Source organism: Populus nigra, chromosome 6 (assembly GCF_951802175.1).
Source record: "Populus nigra chromosome 6, ddPopNigr1.1, whole genome shotgun sequence".
NCBI classification, from domain to species: Eukaryota; Viridiplantae; Streptophyta; class Magnoliopsida; order Malpighiales; family Salicaceae; genus Populus; species Populus nigra.
In genome coordinates, this window is record NC_084857.1 from 16,399,102 (window position 1) to 16,420,719 (window position 21,618).

Here is a 21,618-nt window from a genome sequence, read left to right on the forward strand (position 1 = left end):
TATTATATGTTAATACTAATTTTCATATTTAATTCCATAGTATTTTAAATAAATTTTGGAAATTGATTATATAGTGTATTTGAAAATTTAATTCAGATATTTGACCTTTATTGAAGTGTAAACGGAGAAACTACGGGAAAAAAAGAGGAAAGAAAAGCCGCGCTCCATCCTTGCTGTGATTGCAACGCTGTTTTGCAATTTCACATTTCAATTTTTTTTTTTTTCTAAGCGAGTTGAAAAATCTGTACAGTATATAGCAGCTATAAAATAAAACCATCTCCCTGGGTCCCAATGGCTTTGAACTCCGCGCACCCGCCCCGCCCCGCCCCTCCCCTCCCCTCCCCCCAGTTGTATGGCACGTACCCAAAGGCCGAAAGGCTGTACCTATAAAACCAAAATTAAAACCTCACCGCCGACTTCCCTTTCTTTTTAGGGTTCTCCTTTGTTTCCTAACTCCGATACTGTATCATGGATTCATCATCACCGCCGCCATCATCTTCTCTGCAGCTAGCCATGGCGGCTCTAGTCGGTGCCTCACTAATGGCAATTTCTGCATTTTTCATTCACAAGCGCTCCGTCGACCAAGTCCTTGATCGCCTCATTACCATCCGCCGCAATTCTCTTCTCAAAGAAAAGGAAAAGGAAACCGTTGCAGTTGATGATAAAAATCATGATGAAGATGAAGAGCACGGATCAGACGGTGAACTGATTCTTATTGACCGGAAAATACTTGTGTCGCATTCCTTGGATGATGATACTGCAATTCCAAGTTATAGGAGGATGTCGTCTTCCATGCCCAATGTCGTGTTGAGCAATGATTGGTTCGATGAGGAATCAATGAGGTTTGGCCTTGGTTCTCACCGAGAAGACAATAACCTCAATTTCATTCCCTTAGGGCTTCCGCCTCTGCATACGGTTCCAAGACAAGGTATTACTTATATTTCTTTCGTGAGACTCGTAAATTATTTATATGCAGATTGAGGAGATTATTGTTTTACTGTTACTTCTTATGCTAACAACTTTAGTTAATTTTGTTTTATTGTAACAATTTAGGGAGAAATGGTTCTATTGGATTTTCTTCAGTTGGGCAAGCCTTTTATATTTTTTCCCTCTGTGCTTTGTGCAGGTGATGAGAAGACTCTGAACTACTCTAGTTCTCTGAAAAGACTGGCATCTATGGGCAGGTTAATGACTCCAAGGTCACCAAGTGGTAATGCCTTTGATTATTCTGGGGATTCTGAAGATGAAGGAACGGCACTTGCTGATGAAGATGCCACTATTTATTCTCAGAATGTGGATTCTTCAGCTGATTATATAAATGTATGTGTCTATTGGGTTCAAGCTTTACAGTCTTTCTAATTATTAATATTTATTTCTTGAATTATAGCATCCAATTTGCAAAGATTATAATGCAATTGCTTGTTGCTCATGCTATTGATTAGATGGTAATGTGTGTTTCTTATGTGACTGTTTTAGAAAGAAAATAAACCATTAGTATCCCTTTTCTCTTGGACTGGTAATTTTTGCAACCACATACATTATTCAAGTTGTTGAAAAATTAGTTTACTTAAAAAGAAAATATTTAATTAAATTTATCAAGATAATTTTAATGAAGCGAAAATATTAAATATGTCAAGTGACAAACTTAGCATTAATTTTCATCATATTTGTTTTTTCAAATAATCAGCTTCTGATGATTATTTATTTACTTTCAAACAGGTTGCTTATTTTAATAATTTAAAAGAAATTAATTGAATAAACATTTAGAGGCAGGCAAATAAAAAAAAATGCTAATTGACTTGAGGATTTATGTGTATAAATGAAAAAACAATTCCTCAAGGTTTTTTTTGTCTTTTTTCATTATGTGTTGGTACTCATTTGAGATGGTCAGGCTATCATAAAACATATCATGAAAAGCAAGGTTTTTTTCATGTATTTACCTCCCTTTTTCTTTCTTTTTGTTCCTTTTCGTGGCATCTTAGTTAGATTTTTTTTTAAAATCTATATTTGTTATGTTAATAAATAATCAAATGGGATAAATATTTATTAATCATCACAATTCAATAAAGTAGAATTAGAGGCATTTAGATCTTATAAAAGTTTAATAGATAATTCTATCATTAAACTAAAATAATAAAGGTACTTTGTTGAATCAAATATGGATACCTAGGTATATCTCATTGGAATGTTTTTAGCATGAATACGAAATAACCTTATTAATATGTTATTGGACTTAATCATATACATCCATAAACTAGCATTGAAGAAAGTAAGAATCCTAAAATATTGAGTATGAGAGTTTAAGTGTAAATAATATAGAGTTATATTCTAATAATTCTTGTTAGTCATTTAGATAGAGTGTCATTATCATCAAAAAACTACTGCTAAAGGAATTGCTCGTGCACTGGATTGAGCTAGATTGATCAAGTGCTTGGACTTTAGAAGTCCTATTTATCTAAAAAATTCAACCTCTTTCTCCAAGCCCTTTTTCTATGTTAGGCAAGCTTGGGTACAAGGTGTGAACAGATGCTCTCTCATGGTTTGTGGTTGCTAACTCTATTCATTCTACTCAACCTCCTCATTGAAAAGAGATTGATCCTCTTCACAAATAAAGAGGGTTATCCCATTGGAAAGATGTTGATATTGGTTGACAAGGGTGTGTAAGTCATGTTATACGATCGAACAACCAGTTCGTAATTATCTATTGACCATTAGGCTTGGGAATGGTGGTGCACATTTATAGAACTAGCACTCACCTCGCTTGTCGATCTTCCTATCCTACGTAGGTTTCTTCTCTTCAATTTTTGAAAGAGGCATTATTATCTCGGATAGTCAGACCTAGACAAAGCTCAAGTGATTTAGGGCTTTTAATAAAAACAAAAGATGGTATAGTTTGCCAGGTAATGGTAGTGAGCCTTGGGGGTAATGGCAACCTTTTATAATGGTCTTGATAATGGTTAGATTTTAGTTAGCTAAAGTAATTAATATTCCCATAAGTCCTGAATTTGCTTTTGTGTAGGTCACTTAGGTATACAAATGATCAACCTTCTAGGAAAAAAAATACACACAATAAGTTAGTTAGGATATTAAAAGACTTTCTAAAATTAATTGCTAAAGGTACAATAGGCAACAAATTTTTTTAATTACTATAGCTTTTTAGGGCTACATTGTAGAAATAACCCTTTAAGTGTCACCTGCTTAGATTGACATCCCTTCAATTAATGTTTTTCTCCGACACGTGAATTATATAGGGTGTTTGAATTTACATCCATTCTATCAAATTATCTATTTAATCTGTTAAATGATGTGAAAATCATGATTTTCACTCTATTATCTAAATGATGTCGATAAAGTAAAAGTAAAATTAGTTTTTCCTCAATCTTAGATACCAAGGTCCAATATACGACAATCAAATTCAAGATCCTTTCTTTCAATTGCTACCCATCAAAAGCCAAATCTAGATCTCGCACGAATCTAAATAGCCATATTACTATTCAAAAACCCAGATACCTACATCTACTCAGAAAGTTGAATGAGCAAGTACAAAATGATTGCAAACATGTTTATTCCAGAACAACTTAGGTCTAGGACACGAGTAAACTCCATTATTGAAATAGCAAAGAGATGATTGAGTGTCAATAAATAATTTATGTTTCTTGGTCTCTAATTTATTGGCGACTTCTCTTGAAGTCATCCAAGTGGAAAACCATCGTGTTTGGGGAAGGACTTTGTCTAGCAGCTTGAAGGTGATACACTTGCACAACTTAAAGGTCCAGCTGAAAAAAAATATTAGATGTTTGTTTTCATAAAAGTGCTTTATTTCTTCTTTTTTTTCAATCTAATGATATTATACTCCTAGACATGACCTAAAAAACATGAATTTAGGGATTTCTTTTCTAAAAAAACTCGTGTTCAACACATAAAGAAGAATATGTACACAATTATGTCTAAGTGCTCCCACGAAACCACTATGTTAACAACATATGAGTTTTCTTTGAAGACACCGGCAATCAATTGAGAAATTGTTAAAAAAAAAAGTTAGCTAGTCAAAAATAGGAAAACTCTTGTTAAAAGGATAGATATATATTAGAAAATAATTAAGATGATAATTAAGGAAATCATTTCTTTTACATCTATGAGATTTTTATGTTAGATTATGACTTCCAGGTAGTTGAAAGAAAAATGAAAGGAACCTCAAATGAAAAAAAAAAAAGTAAAAATAAAAACTTTGAGGTCACGTAGTGGGAGGGAAAGGAGAGTTTAATTTGTTTTGAATTAATTGACACAAAGACCAAATTAAATTAAATGTATAATAAGAATATTTGGTCAAATCAAATGTTTCAATAGAGTTCATGCTTTTACGTATAGTCATGGATGACGAGTGAAAATTCTTTAGATTATGTTGTATTGTAGTTCCCAATGCTTTAACAACCTATTTATTGACTTGAATTGATTACTTTGTCATTTAGAGTGAATTTTCACTAATGATCATGGAAGCCAAGTCCCAACTCCACCCTACAAATTGTTTTGTGGTTTGTTGGATGCAATGCGCATATGATTTGTGATAATGTTGGTTAAGATAGGTCAACAAAAACATCATTTGCTACGTGTCGTTTTCCTTGCCATGTATTGATTATTTAAAGTTTTGTGAGCCTTTTTTATTTTTTACTTTATGAGTGCCATTTAAAAAAGCATATTCAAATAAGTGCATAATTATTGCTAATGGGTTTGCAGGATATTGATCCAAAAATTCAAAATTCTACTGCTCTACAATTTAGTTCTGTTGATAGTACAAATAGTGTTCCCGACAAAAATTTTGAACAACATGGTGATAGAAAGGCACATGCAACTTCAGGTCACCAAGTGGGAAGCAATCCCGTTATTGCTACCATGATTTTACCTCAACGAACTTCTGTACCTGGTACTCTTTTTCTAGTCCTTTCTTGAGATCTTTGTTTTTGCTTTCATAGAGTGTTTTCTCTATATTATGTGTTGAATAGTTTATTGACTTTCTTTTCTCAAAATATATTATTGTTATAAATAACACAATTTCCACCGCCACCACCACCACCACCACAGATACAATAATTACTCCTATCGTTGTCACCACCTCCACCACCATCACCACCACCATAGATACAATAATTATTCTTATTATTGTTATTATCATTACTACAACCACAAACATCATTGTGAAATTGTTAACACCACTACGTATTGCTATATGACTATTGCTATCATCACTATTGTTGTTACCGCTTTCTACCATTGTCACGATCACAATCTTTGATGGAGTGGCTTTAGAGGGATAATAATGTTAGGCAAAAAGATGTCTTTCCTAAAACTCAAAGCAACACCTTTTCCAATTCTCGTTTTAGTGGCAGTTCCTGTGGTAGAAGTTCTTCCATACAATGCCATGGTTGTCTTAATAGGGGTTATATCGTAGCTAATTGTCACAACTCACCTTAGCTTTAGAGTATGAATATGAGAATAATGACATAAATGATTGTGACAGTGCAAGTTTATTTTACTTAATATGTAATTGTTAAACTGAATGTCTACATAGGATGTTTATATGTATGCATCCAAAGAAATAAAATGGAAAATCCTAATGAATGTACTAAAGCATGGGAAAACTAAAATTATTAAACAAACCCTAGATTTCCTTCTAAAATAAGTAGTCCTAAAAAATCTATCATATGGGCCTGCATCAATGATTCATGTGGACAATTTTGATCGTGAGTTGATGGAGAATGCGGAGATAAATGTGAGGTGATTGCAATCTGGTTGGTGACGTATTGAGTTGGTTCTTCTCTCATCAGATACTTCTCTCCTGATGCAATAACCTGAAAAATTCTAACCAATCTTTCTTGATCAAGGTGATCAAAGATCAGTGTGAGATTGCAAGAAAACTTTTTCGAGCCCACGAGTAAGATAGCAAGCTTATGTGCTCATCTTTATGGTTTTTATTTGAATTATTTCTTCATCTTTCTCAATGTCTTAAGGTGGTTTAAATATTTTCCTTTTTGTTTGAACGATTATTTTGACCTTTTTTCAACTGGCAGGAAACAAAAGGTGAGGGATATTTTTTTCTTATGGTTTTGGGTGATACACCTGATTTTCATGTGCTTTTTTATGGGATTTATGAATGGAACATAACAAAAGAGGTGCAAATCCAAACACAGATAATTCATCTTTTGAAATAATAATAATAATAAAAAAAATGTTTAGGGGGAGGCGATCCAAACAGCCAATATTTCAGGAGATCTTTGTACAAATTAACCTTTGATATTGACATATGTTCTCTTTCTCCCTAAATATTTCTACTCAGAGTCAATAAATATTGAAGAGGAAGAAGTGCGTAAGATGATTCGTGAATGTTTGGATCTGAGAAATAGTTATCTTTATGCGGAAAAGGTCGCTCCATGGATGAAGCATTCTGTGGAAGAATCTACTGCATCAGAGGTGAATACTGATCACTTTGAACCTTTTCCAGCAACTTCAGTAAGTTACTTTCAGCTATTAATTTGAAATTCTCCACAAATATCATTAGTTACATTTTTTTTTCTTTCCTTTTTTCTCCCTTAAACTTTTTCCCCTTTTAGTCTAGTGGAGCCGTTCTTCTATCCACAAAGCTCTTTTAATATTTCTTTTGATCATTTATCTTAAACTCTTGTGCAGCATTGCTTTAGGATGGAAGATGGAGTTGTTCATGTTTATGCCAGTGAACATGGTATGTAGTAACAGAGTATTATTCATTTTGATCAATCATTGTTTATACACTGGTGACTCTGAAGTTTAAGAAATTGGGAATGGCTTTGAACCTCCTTTTCAAACCATGCTTTTAAACAGTCTCCTGATAGCATTATCCTAGGACATAATTATTTGATCCAACTTGGTATCTGATGGGCCTTTGAATTGTGATCTTTGGATTCAAATCCCAATATATTTTCCAGTTCATAAGTTTGTTCTTGTAAAATGTCTTTGACAATGCTCCCATAAAACCAACCAATGAACTTGTTTCACAAAAGGAACTTCTATCTGAATTTGACTCATGTTTCTCAGGTTAGCAATTGTTAGACTTGTAGCACATTTGTTAATCACAAAAATTGTATTCGATTTTCATGTTGGTGCTTCATATGGGTAATTCTTGCTGAAATGATTGTTAAGGGTGTGTTTGTTTAAGAGGTGCGCCACACAGCACACCTTACAAACAAACACTCTCAAAGTTGGGTCACCACTTCCATATGTTAGCACTGGCTGTGTAGCATTTCCTATGTAGGATTATCCATAGAGAGGAATTGTTTAAATTACTTTTGGGTCTTGGAGGTTTCGTTGTAGTTACAAACTTTTTAGCATGTTTCTAATCAAGGATTTTTTAAATTTTAATCCAGATACTGTAGAACTTTTCCCTGTTGCTAGTGCAACCGCCTTTTTCACTGATATGCATCATGTCTTAAGAATCATGTCTATCGGAAATGTTCGCTCTGCATGCTATCTCAGGCTACGATTTCTCGAGGAGGTAATTTTCTTCGAACCTCCTTTTGGACTCGTGTTATTAACTTCAGCTTGTGCTTGTAACTTATATCTGCACACTATACAGAAATTCCGCCTTCATCTGTTAATAAATGCAGACGGGGAATCCATGGCTCAGAAGGGTGCACCCCACCGTGATTTCTACAATATCAGAAAAGTCGATACACATGTGCATCATTCTGCTTGCATGAACCAGAAGCATCTTTTGCGTTTCATCAAGTCAAAACTTAGAGAAGAACCAGATGAGGTATATCCCAATTTCCCACCAATTTGACCATTTAAGTTGTTTGCTTTGGTGATGTAAGACAACTTAGGATTTTTGGTGAATTAGGGATTCTAGGTGGAGATCAAGGTAAGGGCTTGATGTATGTGGAATTGAGATTGATTAATGATGTGTTAATTGGAGGATTTGGGACTGTTACTGTAAAGGTGAATGGTAATCCGAGATCACTGTAGCAAGCAAAGAGAAGAACAAAAGTGTGAAGGACAGCTCAGCTTTTAGATTTCTTTCCTACTGGTGTTTTATCAGGCTTGGAAAATGGAAAAGGTGCTCCTTGTACCACATAAGTGCTTGATTTATATGCACCAAAAGGCCTAATAGTCTTAAACTAAATGGGAAAGGAACACGCACATAATAGTAAAATCCTAATTAATATTTTATCTGTAAATAGTACTAGACCACATTTATAAGAAAAAAAATATTCATAACAATTCTGCCTCGAACAACAGATTATTCATAACTTAAACTCAAACACTGAACCTGTCATTAAAACTTGTTCTTAGACTAGAAACCTCTTGATAAAGAATTAGGTTCCCTTTGGTATGACTTTTGCAAATATATTTAAGTTGCGTTTTAACTTTTGATTAAAAAAAAGTCATAAATACATTTAAAAATAACTTTTGACTTAAATAAAAAAGTTTACAAAATTGAATCATAATTTTGCTTCAATCAAACGTTAAAGTTCTTAACTTTGAAATTATTGATTTTAACTTATACTACTCCAAAATGTTGCTGAGTCTTTTTTTTTGCAAAACATGCTTCTAATTTGACCCCCTTTTATCACAAGTTATTTTTGAAAAATAACTTCTGAATTATGACTCAAAAGTCAAAAGTTATTTTTCACAAGCCATGCCAAACAGACTTAGTTCTAACTAAGATAACTTGGTTTTGATTTTTCCAAGGTACATGAGTCTTCTATAACCATAACTTAAGTGTGCCATCAATTCTTCCTTTATTTTTTCCTTCAGAAAACTTGATATTGAGTTTTTAAGTGTGGTAATATAAAGCTCTTAACACTTTGACATGTGCTGATTCAGTTGATGTTGTCTTTACCAAAGATTGAGGAGACCGTGGAATGAATTGTTGATAATTCTGAAGTTTTATAAAGTTGTGAGAGGAAGATATTGCACTGTATTCGCTTGGTCACCAACAATTTCATTGGCAATATTGTGCTTCTATTTTGCTAACTCCATTCTATTGACTATGCTTGACAGTTCTGTTCAATAGCGCTTTTATCATCTTCGCTTTCTGGTGGCTGTATGTGCTATTCCAGCTATGTTTGTCTTAGATTTGATGTAGCTTGAACCTTTTTTTTTCCCTTCATTATCAAAGGAACACTTTTCTCTTGAGTTTTGTAATTGCAATTGCTTTAAAAATTAATTTGCAATATTCTCTAAGGAGTCTTCTGTTTCTTTAACTAAATTTTCATCATCTACATTGCTATAGAACTGGACATCCATTTGACAGTAGTTATTGTAGATATCTTGCCTCTTAAGAGAAAGCATTGCAGAAATAACACTTTGCTGATATAGCAAATAAGGCAGATTCTTTAATCATGATTACATTATCCAACAAACACCAATATTTGATAGAGCACTTCCATTGTGACTTGATGCAATTGATCTAATAAAACTTGGGTTGATTGAATGAATGACTCCTTGTAAGACACCTTAACAGGATTATACATTCCTAATATTGCCACCTGCAACATTTATTGTGTTCAAACTTTATGTAATTAATTTAAAACCTGGATGCTGGAGAAAGAAATAAAAGAGGAGGTATCACTTTATCTTTGATACGAAATTGATGTGGGGCAATTTAGATTTTGTGTACCTCAAAATATTTTTGGTGTGCTAGGTTTGGAGAAGTTGAGCTTTTAAGTTGGAATAGGATTGAGGTTTGATGTGTGTAGAGTTGGGATTGATTAAGGAGGATTTGAGATTGTTGTTTTAGTCGTGATAAGTAATCCGAGATTACTAATAGCAAGAAGAAAGGGAAGAAGCAGAACACTGAGGGCCGCAACCCTCAAACTAAACAAAAATAAGCATAACTATATTTTTCAAAGTCCCTTCCTATTAACATAGAATAGGTGCTTCCGTTTTATGCACGGAAAGGAAAGCAGACATAACAGAAAACTTGTAATTGATACTCTAAATCCCAAATAAGACTAGACCCTGTATCAAATTTGAACTAGTTCTTTTTAGCAAGAATATGCAGAAATTACATTTCTTCCCTGCTTACACAATTTTCCCATAGCCGAAATTCAACCCTACAGTAAGAAACCTATTATTGAAACATATTCATAGAAGAGGAAACCTCTTTGTTGATCAATCCAAAGTAAATAGAACTTATGTAACAATAGCTCAGGTGCGTTATCATTTAGTTAGATAATTTTTTGTTTATTTTCTTTCTTTCAATGTTATCTTTAGATGCCTTTTTATTACGTGCTAAGTACATTGGTTTTGCAGGTTGTTATATTCAGAGATGGAAAATACATGACGCTAAATGAAGTTTTTGAGAGTTTAGATTTGACTGTGTATGTATTATGTTCTATTGATATCCTATTTGATTGGGTGTATATGTTATGTTTTTATCAATATCCTCATTGTGAGGAATGATTTTGATATAGCATTTTAAACTTGCATGTCAGGTATGATTTGAATGTTGATTTGTTGGATGTCCATGCTGATAAGAGCACCTTTCACCGTTTTGATAAATTCAACCTCAAATATAATCCTTGTGGACAAAGCAGACTCAGAGAGATCTTTTTAAAGCAGGATAATCTCATTCAAGGTTATTAGTGCAGTACTTTCAGCCATTCTAATAAATTGCTACATAATTGTTTTCTTCGACTAGGCCATTTTTGCAAGCGATGTCTTTGTTCTGATGTTTGTTTTCACTGCATGTACTTGACTTCTTTTTGAACTATTGGTACTTGCTTAATTGTGTTAAATATTTGGAGTTGTAGGAACTGCTCTGTGGTTGCTCTTTTTTTTTGGTACTTGAAGACATCTAATGAAGTGAATTTCTGTGTTCAATTAGATTGTTTTTGACAAAAAAAAGTGTGTGCTGACTTTAACTGAATTATGATAGGACGTTTCTTGGCTGAAGTAACAAAAGGAGTTTTATCAGATCTTGAGGCAAGCAAATACCAGGTTTTGCTTCGCAATCCAGTGCTTGTCTATTCTTTTAGTTTTTCCATTTCTTTTTCCTGAAAGATAATGCCTTACATTCTAAGGAGCACCTGTGTTTCATATTTTGTCTCTTTGTGGACCCTTTGTGCATTGATATCCTGCTATCCTACCTTAACAATTGTTTTCTCATTCTTCAGTCATTCAAAGTATTTGCACAAATGTTGTGTACTGTACACAAAGTAGGAAAGGGAGTTTTCTTCTTCTTATATTTTTGGCAGCATGTATATACAACTGGAAAAAAAATCTCTTCACAAGTTCTCTCCCTCTCATTTTCTGCATGTACGTCTGTAAGCTCCCTGTAAGTTCTAGAAATTGATTTCAGAGGCCAAAATCTTGATTCATGTGCAATGAAATCTTTTTCTAGCTGCTCAAGTTTGAGCAAGTATTTGCATTGTTTTTTTGGCTCTGCATCAATGAACCTTTTGTTGCTCTTGGATGCTGTATGGCATAAGGCTTTGTTATTTTGATTTTATTGACATTTGGATCTTTTAGCGGTCGGGGGAAATTATATGTCACGGTTTTTAGTTTGCCTTGGGAAGTTTTTTGATGTATATCAGTGGTGAATGAAGATGCTCAAAAGATTTATATAAAAACTGGACAAAAAAATATACCTTACTATTTCAGGACAGCTTTGGAATTATTTGCAATATGCTTAGGAATTCTATAGGCGTATTTAAACTATCCTTTTTGTTGGTCCTCAACAATGGACATTACTGGTTTGGGCACTATGTAAAACTAATTTGGGCTCTCCTTTAGTCCCTAATAAGCCATAATGTTAGGCAGGATGGCAGTTTCAGAGGTATCATCACCAATGTTGCTAGCCTGTAATTGTCAGTTTGGCTGCTGGTTGCTTTTACAGTCTGCCTTTTGTTTTTCTCTCTTGTCATGCTCTGGATCAACTCCTTTTTTTTCTCATATTGCCAGGGCTGGCTTAGGCTGCCCCCTTGCAACTATGCTCATGCCCATTGATGATAGTTGCATCTCTTGCCACAAGCCATTAGTCACACTCGTCAGGCCCCCTTACATGTTCTCCATTATCATTTGATTATTTTGTATCCAATGATTATGAATTGCTACAAATAGCTGTAAGCTAAGTTATTGACTTAAGTTCTAATAAAAACATTTTTATTATTATTGACACCAAAATTTGTTATCCAATAAACTCAGATGGCCGAGTATAGAGTATCCATATATGGGAGAAAACAAAGTGAATGGGACCAGTTGGCAAGTTGGTTCATTAATAATGCAATTTACAGTGAGAATGCTGTTTGGTTGATCCAGGTAATTTTTAATGCTGTGCCTTTTCTTATGGAAGCTGCATTGTTATGTGTGTTTAGCCATTCATCCACCCAACTAATTAGAGTGGCCACTCCTGAGCATGATGATTCATACCATTAGAATGTATTTGCTCAGAACTTTGGACCATGAGAAACTTATTTAAACACAAGATAGTTTATATTAGGAAGAAAAAATTGTTTATATTGGAACAAAAGAATCTAAGCCTTTTTTTTAGTAAATCGAAGTCTTGAACTATCATGTGGCATTGTTTATCTATTGTTAGAAATAAGTTGACAAAATTGAATATGTTGCATCAGTATCACTTGGAGCATCACTGTTCTAGGCTAATATAAGTGTTCTAGAATCAAATCCTCACTGGTAACAATTCATGAGTTTGCTTGGAGTGAAATCTTTATTGGGTTTTCCCGTTATCTTCACCACTTTTTTTTTTTTTCCTTTTAATAAAAATCTTGTACGAGCAGCTTCCACGGCTTTACAGTGTATACAAGCAAATGGGAACAGTTACTTCATTCCAGAATATTCTTGATAATGTTTTCATTCCACTATTCGAAGTTACAATCAATCCGAGCTCCCATCCTCAACTACATGTTTTTTTAATGCAGGTAAATTTATCTCATAGTTTCTCTTATTTGAACATATTGTATATCCGTAATAATTTGATTGGCATGTAGTTTTTAGTGGATATAGTTAGGAAGTTCATGTTTCCTCTTTGGTCCAACAAATATGATTTTTTAAAAAAATTTATTTCTTTATCTCTGCTGTGCTTTTGCTTGTGTAATTCACAACCCATTTATTAGAAAAAGGTCTTCCTCAACATGCTGAAATGTTAGTGACCATCCTCTGAGAATTAAATTAATGCTCTTATCTTCATGCAGGTTGTGGGATTAGATATTGTAGATGATGAAAGCAGACCAGAAAGGCGTCCAACTAAACACATGCCAAAGCCAGCTGAATGGATCAATGAGTTTAATCCAGCATATTCCTATTATGCATATTACTGTTATGCGAACTTGTATACTCTTAACAAGGTGTGCATTGCTTGCTACCTTTTGGTTTCTTTAACAATGCTTTATGTAGCTTGTTTCTGTCTAGTTATTGGGTGTATTAATGTTGATACGAGTTCAATGTTATGGCAAGCTCCATAGTAGCATGATAGTTTCTACTCTCAAGGGTGAGTTTGGTCTGGTAGTAAAATAGAGGAATGGTTTTTGCTACAATTGTTCCCCCTTTTCGGTTCGTTCAGTTAGGGAAAGGGAGGGAATTTCACCCAATTGAGGGGGGCTGGTTGAAATTTCAACAACATAATCTCTTTTAGCTTATTTTTCTTTCCTTTTTTGTTTGTTTGTCTCCTGTTTTCCATTGCACCTCTTCTCAATATCTCCTTTCTACTACTGGCAACCTGTCTCTTCAGAAACACAATGAAACATCTTTGAGAAAGGTATACCACTAACAATTAATTGAATGTTTATCCCAGATTTTTTACCTCATTAAAGAATTTGACTTAAGTTGCCTTGCTGTATAGTTGGCTGATGCATGTAGTCTATAACTTTTGCATGATGATCTCCAGGATATGTGGTGATATATAAAGCAAATTATAGTACTGGACTTACTAATTCATCAAGTTCATTTATCAAAATAACCAGAAAAGGCCATTGTCAAATTATGGTCCTACTGAAGTGGGATGGAAACTTTTGAGACAGTCCTCTCAGCATTTATAATGAAATTGATGCTTACAAGATTGAACATGCTGCTTGTGTTGCAAGCCCAAGATCTCACCACGCAATATCCCCTATTCTTACTAGAATGCTAGATAAATTTGTTGCCTCAATTTCATTTTGGCAGGAGGAATATTTTTGAGTAATTACTTAACAGGTTAATTTGCCTAGGACAAATGCATTAGTCAAGAACTCATTTGGTTAATTTTGTTGGATGGCGATGTTTGCTTTATTTGTTTGTCTATTACACCTTCATGTTGCTCTTTCTTGGAAAATAGAAAATAGGAGGGACAACCCTTTATGCTGATCATGTTCCAATTGTTTTGTTCTCCAACTTTTCCAGCTTCGCGAATCAAAAGGATTGCCTACAATCAAATTTCGTCCACACTGTGGAGAGGTTATTGCTCTTCTTGATCTTTCTTTTATTTTTGCTTGGATTGCTGAGCTGCTGACGATCAGTACGATATGCAGGCTGGTGATGTTGACCATTTGGCTGCTGCATTCCTTCTATGCAATAATATATCTCATGGGATCAATTTGCGGAAATCCCCTGTCTTGCAATATTTGTATTACCTTGCTCAGGTTAGCTCCACTTGACTATGGGAAACATGCAGTTGAAATAATGGAATATGCTTGTGATTTGCAGTGAAACATTGTATTATCAGGAAGAAATCTTCTTCCATTTAGCATCGTTGTATTATTGCATATCTTAATGTATGTTCCTCTTGCTAGGGGAAAAAACTGTTATCTACCGTCAAATATCCTAGAGACACATGTTTGTGTTCTTCATTTGACTTTGCACTAGTGCTTCACCTTGGTGAAATTACTCAATTGATTTTGAACTTCCTAGTCCTTTATCTTTTAAAAAACTCCAGAGTAGAAATATTTTCCTTCTTTTCTTTTCTGTCATCTTGCATCTTATGCAGTTGTATATCCATAAGTTGGAAAATGCTCCGATGATTAACAACTGTCACTTTTATTTCCAGATTGGATTGGCTATGTCACCATTGAGCAATAATTCCCTTTTCCTGAACTATCATCACAACCCATTTCCTATATTCTTCCAGCGTGGCTTGAATGTTTCTCTCTCAACTGATGACCCCTTGCAAATTCATTTAACAAAAGAACCGCTAGTGGAAGAGTACAGTGTTGCAGCAAAGGTTCGGTAGTTCCATATTTATTATTTGTAATTTCAGTTGTAGTGGTGCATGTTATAGAATTCTGTTCTTTTTTCAGGTATGGAAGCTCAGTGCATGTGACCTATGCGAGATAGCGAGAAATTCTGTTTATCAATCTGGATTTTCCCATGCGGCAAAGGTGAGAAAATTGAAAAATAGGAGAAACGAATGTTGGTAGTAAATATGTTTGTGAGAAGAAAAAATAAATGTTCATTCAAGTATCCAAAGTAAACTCTACTGTTATGAGAAACTCATGGCATTAGATTTAAAGGATAACTCTCAAATACAGTTAAACCTCTATAAATTAATACTCTTGGAACCTTGAAAATTTATTAATTAATCGAGATATTATTTAAACTTCAAATTTAAGTTGGCACTGAACAAAATATTATTCAAGGTTATTAATTTATCGAGGTTATATTGTAAGTATTTAAAAGGACATTTATTTTCATTACAAGTTTAAAAGAATTATGAGTGATATTTTGTTTTTAAAACACCATATAGCTTGTAGAGTAAGGTTTAGAGGATCTTTCTTTGGGTTTGTACTGCAGTTACATTGGTTGGGTAGCAAATATTTTTTGCGAGGGCCAGAAGGAAACAACATTCACAAGTCAAACGTACCCGATATAAGGATTGTCTTTCGACACGAGGTATGTTTTTAGAGTATCTGGTAACTTGCTATGTAATCTTATCATGGCTAATGATTGAGAGATATGCAGACATGGAAAGAGGAGATGCAGTATGTTTTCTTGGGGATGGCCAAATTTCCTGAAGACCTAGATTTCTGAGTGCGGTGTTGAAGAATGAAGCAATTCATAAATAGTCTCATATGCACAAGTGGGAAATTCTATCAGCATCCTTGGATGAGTTGGATTTAGCAATTTTACCGAGCAACCAATGGCAATAAAGCAGAATGTTAAATAGCTTTCAGGGTTGATGAGGCAATTTTATGTAGCACTATCGTTGCATTGCCATTTTTGGTGAGGAAAAGCTTGATTGGTGCCGCAAAGTTTTGTATTGGTTCTGCAGGCATTCATGTTGAAACTAGCAAGTTTGCCTTTGCTTTTTCTTTTTCTTTTTCAAAACAATGTATTTTACTCTTTTTTTTTAAAAAAAAAAAAAAAAAAAAACAAGCTGTGAGTCTTAATTTCTAAAATAGTGGTATGAAATTTTTTGTTTAGGGACTCGTAGCATCTAGTATTTTGATCTGTAGTATCTCACGGTTGAGTACCTTTTAGCAAAGAAAACCTTTTTTTAAAGGACATGCATGATTTTTTATGAGTCATCGTCTAAAGACTTTTCCATGAAGAAAAAAATCAGGAGCTAAAATATGTATTGCAAATTTAAAAAAAAACGTTTTTTCTTAATTACTTTTTATTAATGTGTGTTGCCAAAATATAGAGAGCAACAAAAGATCAATAATAAAATTGTACATGGAAATGATGGGGAGGAGGAAATAGAATTCTGTATTTTTTTTCCTCCTAAAAATGGAACAAATATGTAAACGAAAAAGGTGTAGGCTTGTAGTTGGAGGCACTAGGGCTGCCTGGTTTGGTCGCAGGACTTCACGAGGGCCTGGCCTGAATGCTGTGAGGTTTTTAATAAGAGAAAAAAACAGCGAGTGGACAATGCGTCGTCCCCCAGCCTTTGCCATTTTCAAGCTTTCCTTGCTTACTAGGTTCACCCGAACTAATGCAGGTTAGGTTAAATTTCAAGTGTTGTAAATGTTTTTTGAAAAAGAAAAAAATTTATGACTTGGGTTAAATAAATTGGTTTTATTTAAATTAGATAATAAAAAAAAACAACAATAACAAATAAATATTTTTTTTAAAAAAACATGATCATGATAATCTAGATTTTTTTTTAAATGGGACTGAGTCAATTATTAATTTATTAAATACGAAATGATGAAATGAGGTAAAAAAAATGATCTAAAACACATGGTCTAGTCAACCTGAGTTAGCATGATAAATTTATAACCCTAGTAGTCAAGATTGAGCCAACTCAGGTTATCTCACCAAACTGCAGTTCAAGTCATAAAATTTAGATAATCCGATAGAAAAAAAAAATAAAGAAAATCATAAAGATTTAGAACCTGTGATCTAGATCATTAGACTCGAAGCATCCTATCTGAAAAAATTATAAAGTCCAATCCTCAATCAATTAAATGTTGAAAGATGAAATTAAAAAAATAATTTTAATTATACAAAAGGATTCAAAACAAAATTTGTAATAAAAGGAATGGGGGACAAAATTGATATATAAAATAAATTCAATTATACAAAGGATTCAAAAAAAAATTATAATTAAAAGAACGAGGAACAAAATTGATATATAAAATAAATTCAATTATACAAAGGATTAAAAAAACAATTATAATTACAAAAATAAGAATCAAAATTAATATATAAAATAAATTTTATTTTGGCCACTAGGAGGCGCCACATGCATCTCCTAAAGGGCATGGGTTCTTCCCACACAAACGCACACGTCAACAACTTTTTATTTTTTATATTTACCCAAACACCAAATTTACCCTCAATTGATACGGTAATAACAAAAAAACCATTATGAAAATATAAAAAAATCTTTGGGTGCTGATTTTAAATTTTATTTTCTTTGAAGGATATTTTGATCGTTTCACCATGTTTTTTATTTTTTTTTATTTTTATATTTAATTAAATACCAAAATTTCTCTCAACTAACTTGATAATAACAAAAAAAAACTTTTGTGAAAATAAGAAAAAGACCTTAGAAACTAGTTTTAAAATCTTTCTTTTCAAGAGCATTTAATTGTTGCATTGTGCTTTTGAAATGGAAAAAACAAAACTTATTTATCTCTGATTAATTTAGTAATAATTAATGAGTCTTATGAAAAGACTTCAATACCCCAAACAACCTTTTCAATATTTTTAGGTGTGAAGGATAAATACATTATTATACTATTCTAATGAATAATGCAAATGAGTCTATGTATACCATGTTTTTCCTTATCTAAATGGCTTTTGTTAATATATTTTTTAGAGGACTTCCAAGGGTGTGGTACTTGGTCTTCAATCTTCATTATTTCTCTTACGTGCTTTTACTTTTTATTTTTATATTTAATTAAATATTGAATTGTCTATCAGTTAATTTAATAATAACATAAAAATCTTTGTGAAAAAAAAGACCTTGGACATTAGTTTTAAAATCTTTTCTTTCAATGACATTTTAGTTGCTGGGTTGTGCTTTTAAAATGAAAAAAAAAATATTTATCCTTAATTAATTTGATAAGGATTAATGAGTCTTGTGAAAAGATCTCAATATCCCCCAACAATCAATTTAATATTTTTAAGTGTGAAGGAAAAATACATCATTATATAATTCCAATAAATAATGCAAATCAGTCTATGCGTACAATGTTTTTGCTTATCTAAATGGCTTTGTTAATAAATTGTTTTAGAGGACTTTCAAGGTGTGTACTTGGTATTCAATCTTCACTATTTCTATTATGTATAAAATGAATAACTTGATGGATTCTTAGGTACAATTTACCTTATGTCCTTCACTAAATGATATTTTAAGAAAATCAATATAGAAATTACTTAAAATATTATTAATTATAAATATATTAAAATAAATATAAAGCAAATTTGGATTGTACTTCTAATTTAACACAGGTTCAAATCCAATAATTTTAGTTTTATTAGGATTGTAAAAATTGTAATATCTAACTCTTTATTTATATTCATGTGCTTTGCAAGTAGAATTGGCCAATTCAGTGTAGGCACACTCTATTTGAATGTTGTTTTGTTTATTTTTCTAGATAGAACTAGCATATGTGCAAGCGTATCATCGGACTATTTTTTTAAACAAAAAATTATATTTAAGTATTGAAAATAGAAAAAAAGTCTAAAAAACCATTTATGAAAAATATGTAAATTTTTTAATTAAAGCTAAGCCAACATGAGACATTTCATCAAAATCTACGATCTAAATTATGTGACTAAAATAACCCAATTAAAAATAAAAAGAATTATAAAGTCTTTTAAAAAAAATATATAACATTTTAAACTCATAACCCAAATAATTAAACTTAAAGCACCTAATTTAGAAAAATCATGAAGTTTAATTCCTAAAAAAATTAAATATTAAAGAATGCAATTAAAAAAATAATTCCAATCATACGAAAAGATTTTAAAAAATAGCAATTCAAAAAATAAGGATCAAAATCACTATCACTATTTTTATTAATAAGTAATACCATCATTATTACTATTATTATTATTATTATTATTATTATTATTGAAAAAAATAAAAACTATGAACTTGATTTCAAGGATATAATTGAAAATTATAAAAACTTTGATAAACAAGTTAAGGAAAACAATAAGAAATCAAAAGAAAAGGGATCAAATTAAAATCATTATTATCATAGAAAAAAATCATAAACTTGATTTGAAAGATAAAATTAAAAGCCATAAGAACTTTGACAAAAGAGTAAAGGAAAAAAATAATAAATTAAAAGTTGAAGGACCGAATCGAAATACATTATATATACAAGTTAAACATAAAAGGCTAAATTGAAAATAAACAAAACTTCAACAAAAGAAAAAATAACTAAAAAACAGTAATGAAAACTAAAAGGTTCAAATATAAAATAACAATGAGGACCACAATGTATTTATTAGGGTAGGAGAGAGAAATGAAGGAAGAAAACAAAAAGATCATCGACGATACACCGGCCTTATTTGAAGAACGTGACGCGTCTATAATGGAAGATGAGACAACAAGGAATAAACTAAGATAGTGTAAGCCATTTTTTATTGCTGAAAATTGGCAAAGTGTGTGGTGACTCCAACACGTTGGTGCTGCTTGCTTTAACGCGCCAACAAATTTTTAAATATAAAACTATTATTTTAATGGTAAATTATGTTAATATCCTTAACCAAACTTAAATTAACAAAAAGAATGAGGCTAAAAGACCTAAATACCCCCAACTACAATGAATTCAATGTCTTGCATCCAAACAATTCAATAATGATTAATGCACCTTGTGTGTAAAGACCCTAAAAATAAATAAATAAATAAAAATATATTGGAGGCATTTGATAATGTATCTAGACTTGAACAAGGTTGACCCTTAAAATAGACCGAGATGGGATGAAAAACACCTAAAATTAAACAAAAAAGGCATTGTAATAATTTTAACAATTACTACACCATTCTGATAACACAGACTCCAAACAGGATGACAACAATGGAGTTAGTGGAATTGAAGATCTAGCTTCAGGAATTACTAGATAAAGGTTTTATTTGACCTAATAATTAACCTTGGGGAGCTCCTGTACTATTTGTTAAAAAGAAGGATGATACTCTATAGTTGTGCATTGATTATTGTCAATTAAATAGAGCGACGTTAAAGAATAAATATCCCCTTTCATGAATTGATGATCTGTTTGCTCAGCTCAAGGGGTAAAGAGTATTTTCTAAGGTGGATTTGAGATTTGGATACCATCAACTAAGGATTAAGGAACAAGATGTACGGAAAATGACATTTAGAACTCAATACGGACAATATGAATTTTTAATAATGCCTTTTAGGTTGACTAATGTACCAGCTGTATTTATGGACCTGATAAATTAAATATTCTGACCATTACTAGATCAATGTGTAATAGTGTTCATTGATGATAGTTTGATATATTCAAGCTCTTATGTGGAACATGAGTGACATTTGAGATGTGAATTTCAGTTGAAAGAGATGGTGTTCTTAGGACATGTCATCTCAGCATAAAGGATATTAATAGACCCTAGGAAAGTGGAGGTTATTTTGAAATGAAAAAAACCTACAAATGTAACAGAGATTTGTAGTTTTTTGGGATTAGCAAGCTAATACAAGAGATTTATAGAGGGGTTTTCAACCATAGCATCTTCATTGACTCAACTGACTGGAAAAACCATTAAATTTGAGTAGACAAAAGAGTGTGAAGGGATTTTCCAAGAGTTAAAGAGAAGACTCACCTCTGCTCTAGTATTAACTATTCCTTCTGGAATTGAAGGACTTATAGTGTATAATGATGCTTTCAGAAAAGGCTTGGGGGTGTGTGTTGATGCAGAATGAAAAGGTAATTTACCTATGCGTCAAGACAATTAAAGACGCATGAGGTAAACTATCCAGCTCATGATCTAGAATTAGCGGTAATGATGTTTACTCTTTAAGTGTCTAGATTTTTACATACCATATGTCGTAGAAGGAAAACTTAATGTCACATAAGGAATTAAACATACGACAAAGACGTTGGGTAGAACTAATCAAGAATTATAATTGTGTGATTGACTATCGTCCAGGAAATGCTAATATGGTAGCAAATGCTTTAATCCAAAAGGGAAATGTTGTGGTATGTCATTTACAAACTCAACACGAAACATTACTA

At 32.5% G+C, this 21,618-nt stretch overlaps 1 protein-coding gene across 2 annotated transcripts; it reads left to right on the forward strand.

The window, feature by feature from the left end:
- The first annotated feature begins 315 nt into the window (after positions 1-315).
- LOC133697736 (AMP deaminase-like) lies at positions 316-16,461 on the forward strand. Of its 2 annotated transcripts, none has more exons than XM_062120484.1 (19): positions 316-928; positions 1,127-1,320; positions 4,735-4,921; positions 6,332-6,504; positions 6,682-6,733; positions 7,395-7,522; positions 7,604-7,783; positions 10,285-10,352; positions 10,467-10,609; positions 10,910-10,971; positions 12,178-12,291; positions 12,771-12,911; positions 13,185-13,337; positions 14,368-14,421; positions 14,496-14,606; positions 15,011-15,184; positions 15,261-15,341; positions 15,754-15,852; positions 15,922-16,461. In XM_062120484.1, exons 1-19 carry the CDS (start codon positions 469-471, stop codon positions 15,988-15,990), a joined length of 2,643 nt encoding a protein of 880 aa, XP_061976468.1. In that variant the 5' UTR covers positions 316-468; the 3' UTR covers positions 15,991-16,461. The 2 variants fall into 2 exon arrangements, with proteins under 2 accessions (XP_061976468.1, XP_061976469.1); XM_062120485.1 differs by having other exon boundaries at positions 6,332-6,465.
- The last annotated feature ends 5,157 nt before the right edge of the window (positions 16,462-21,618 follow it).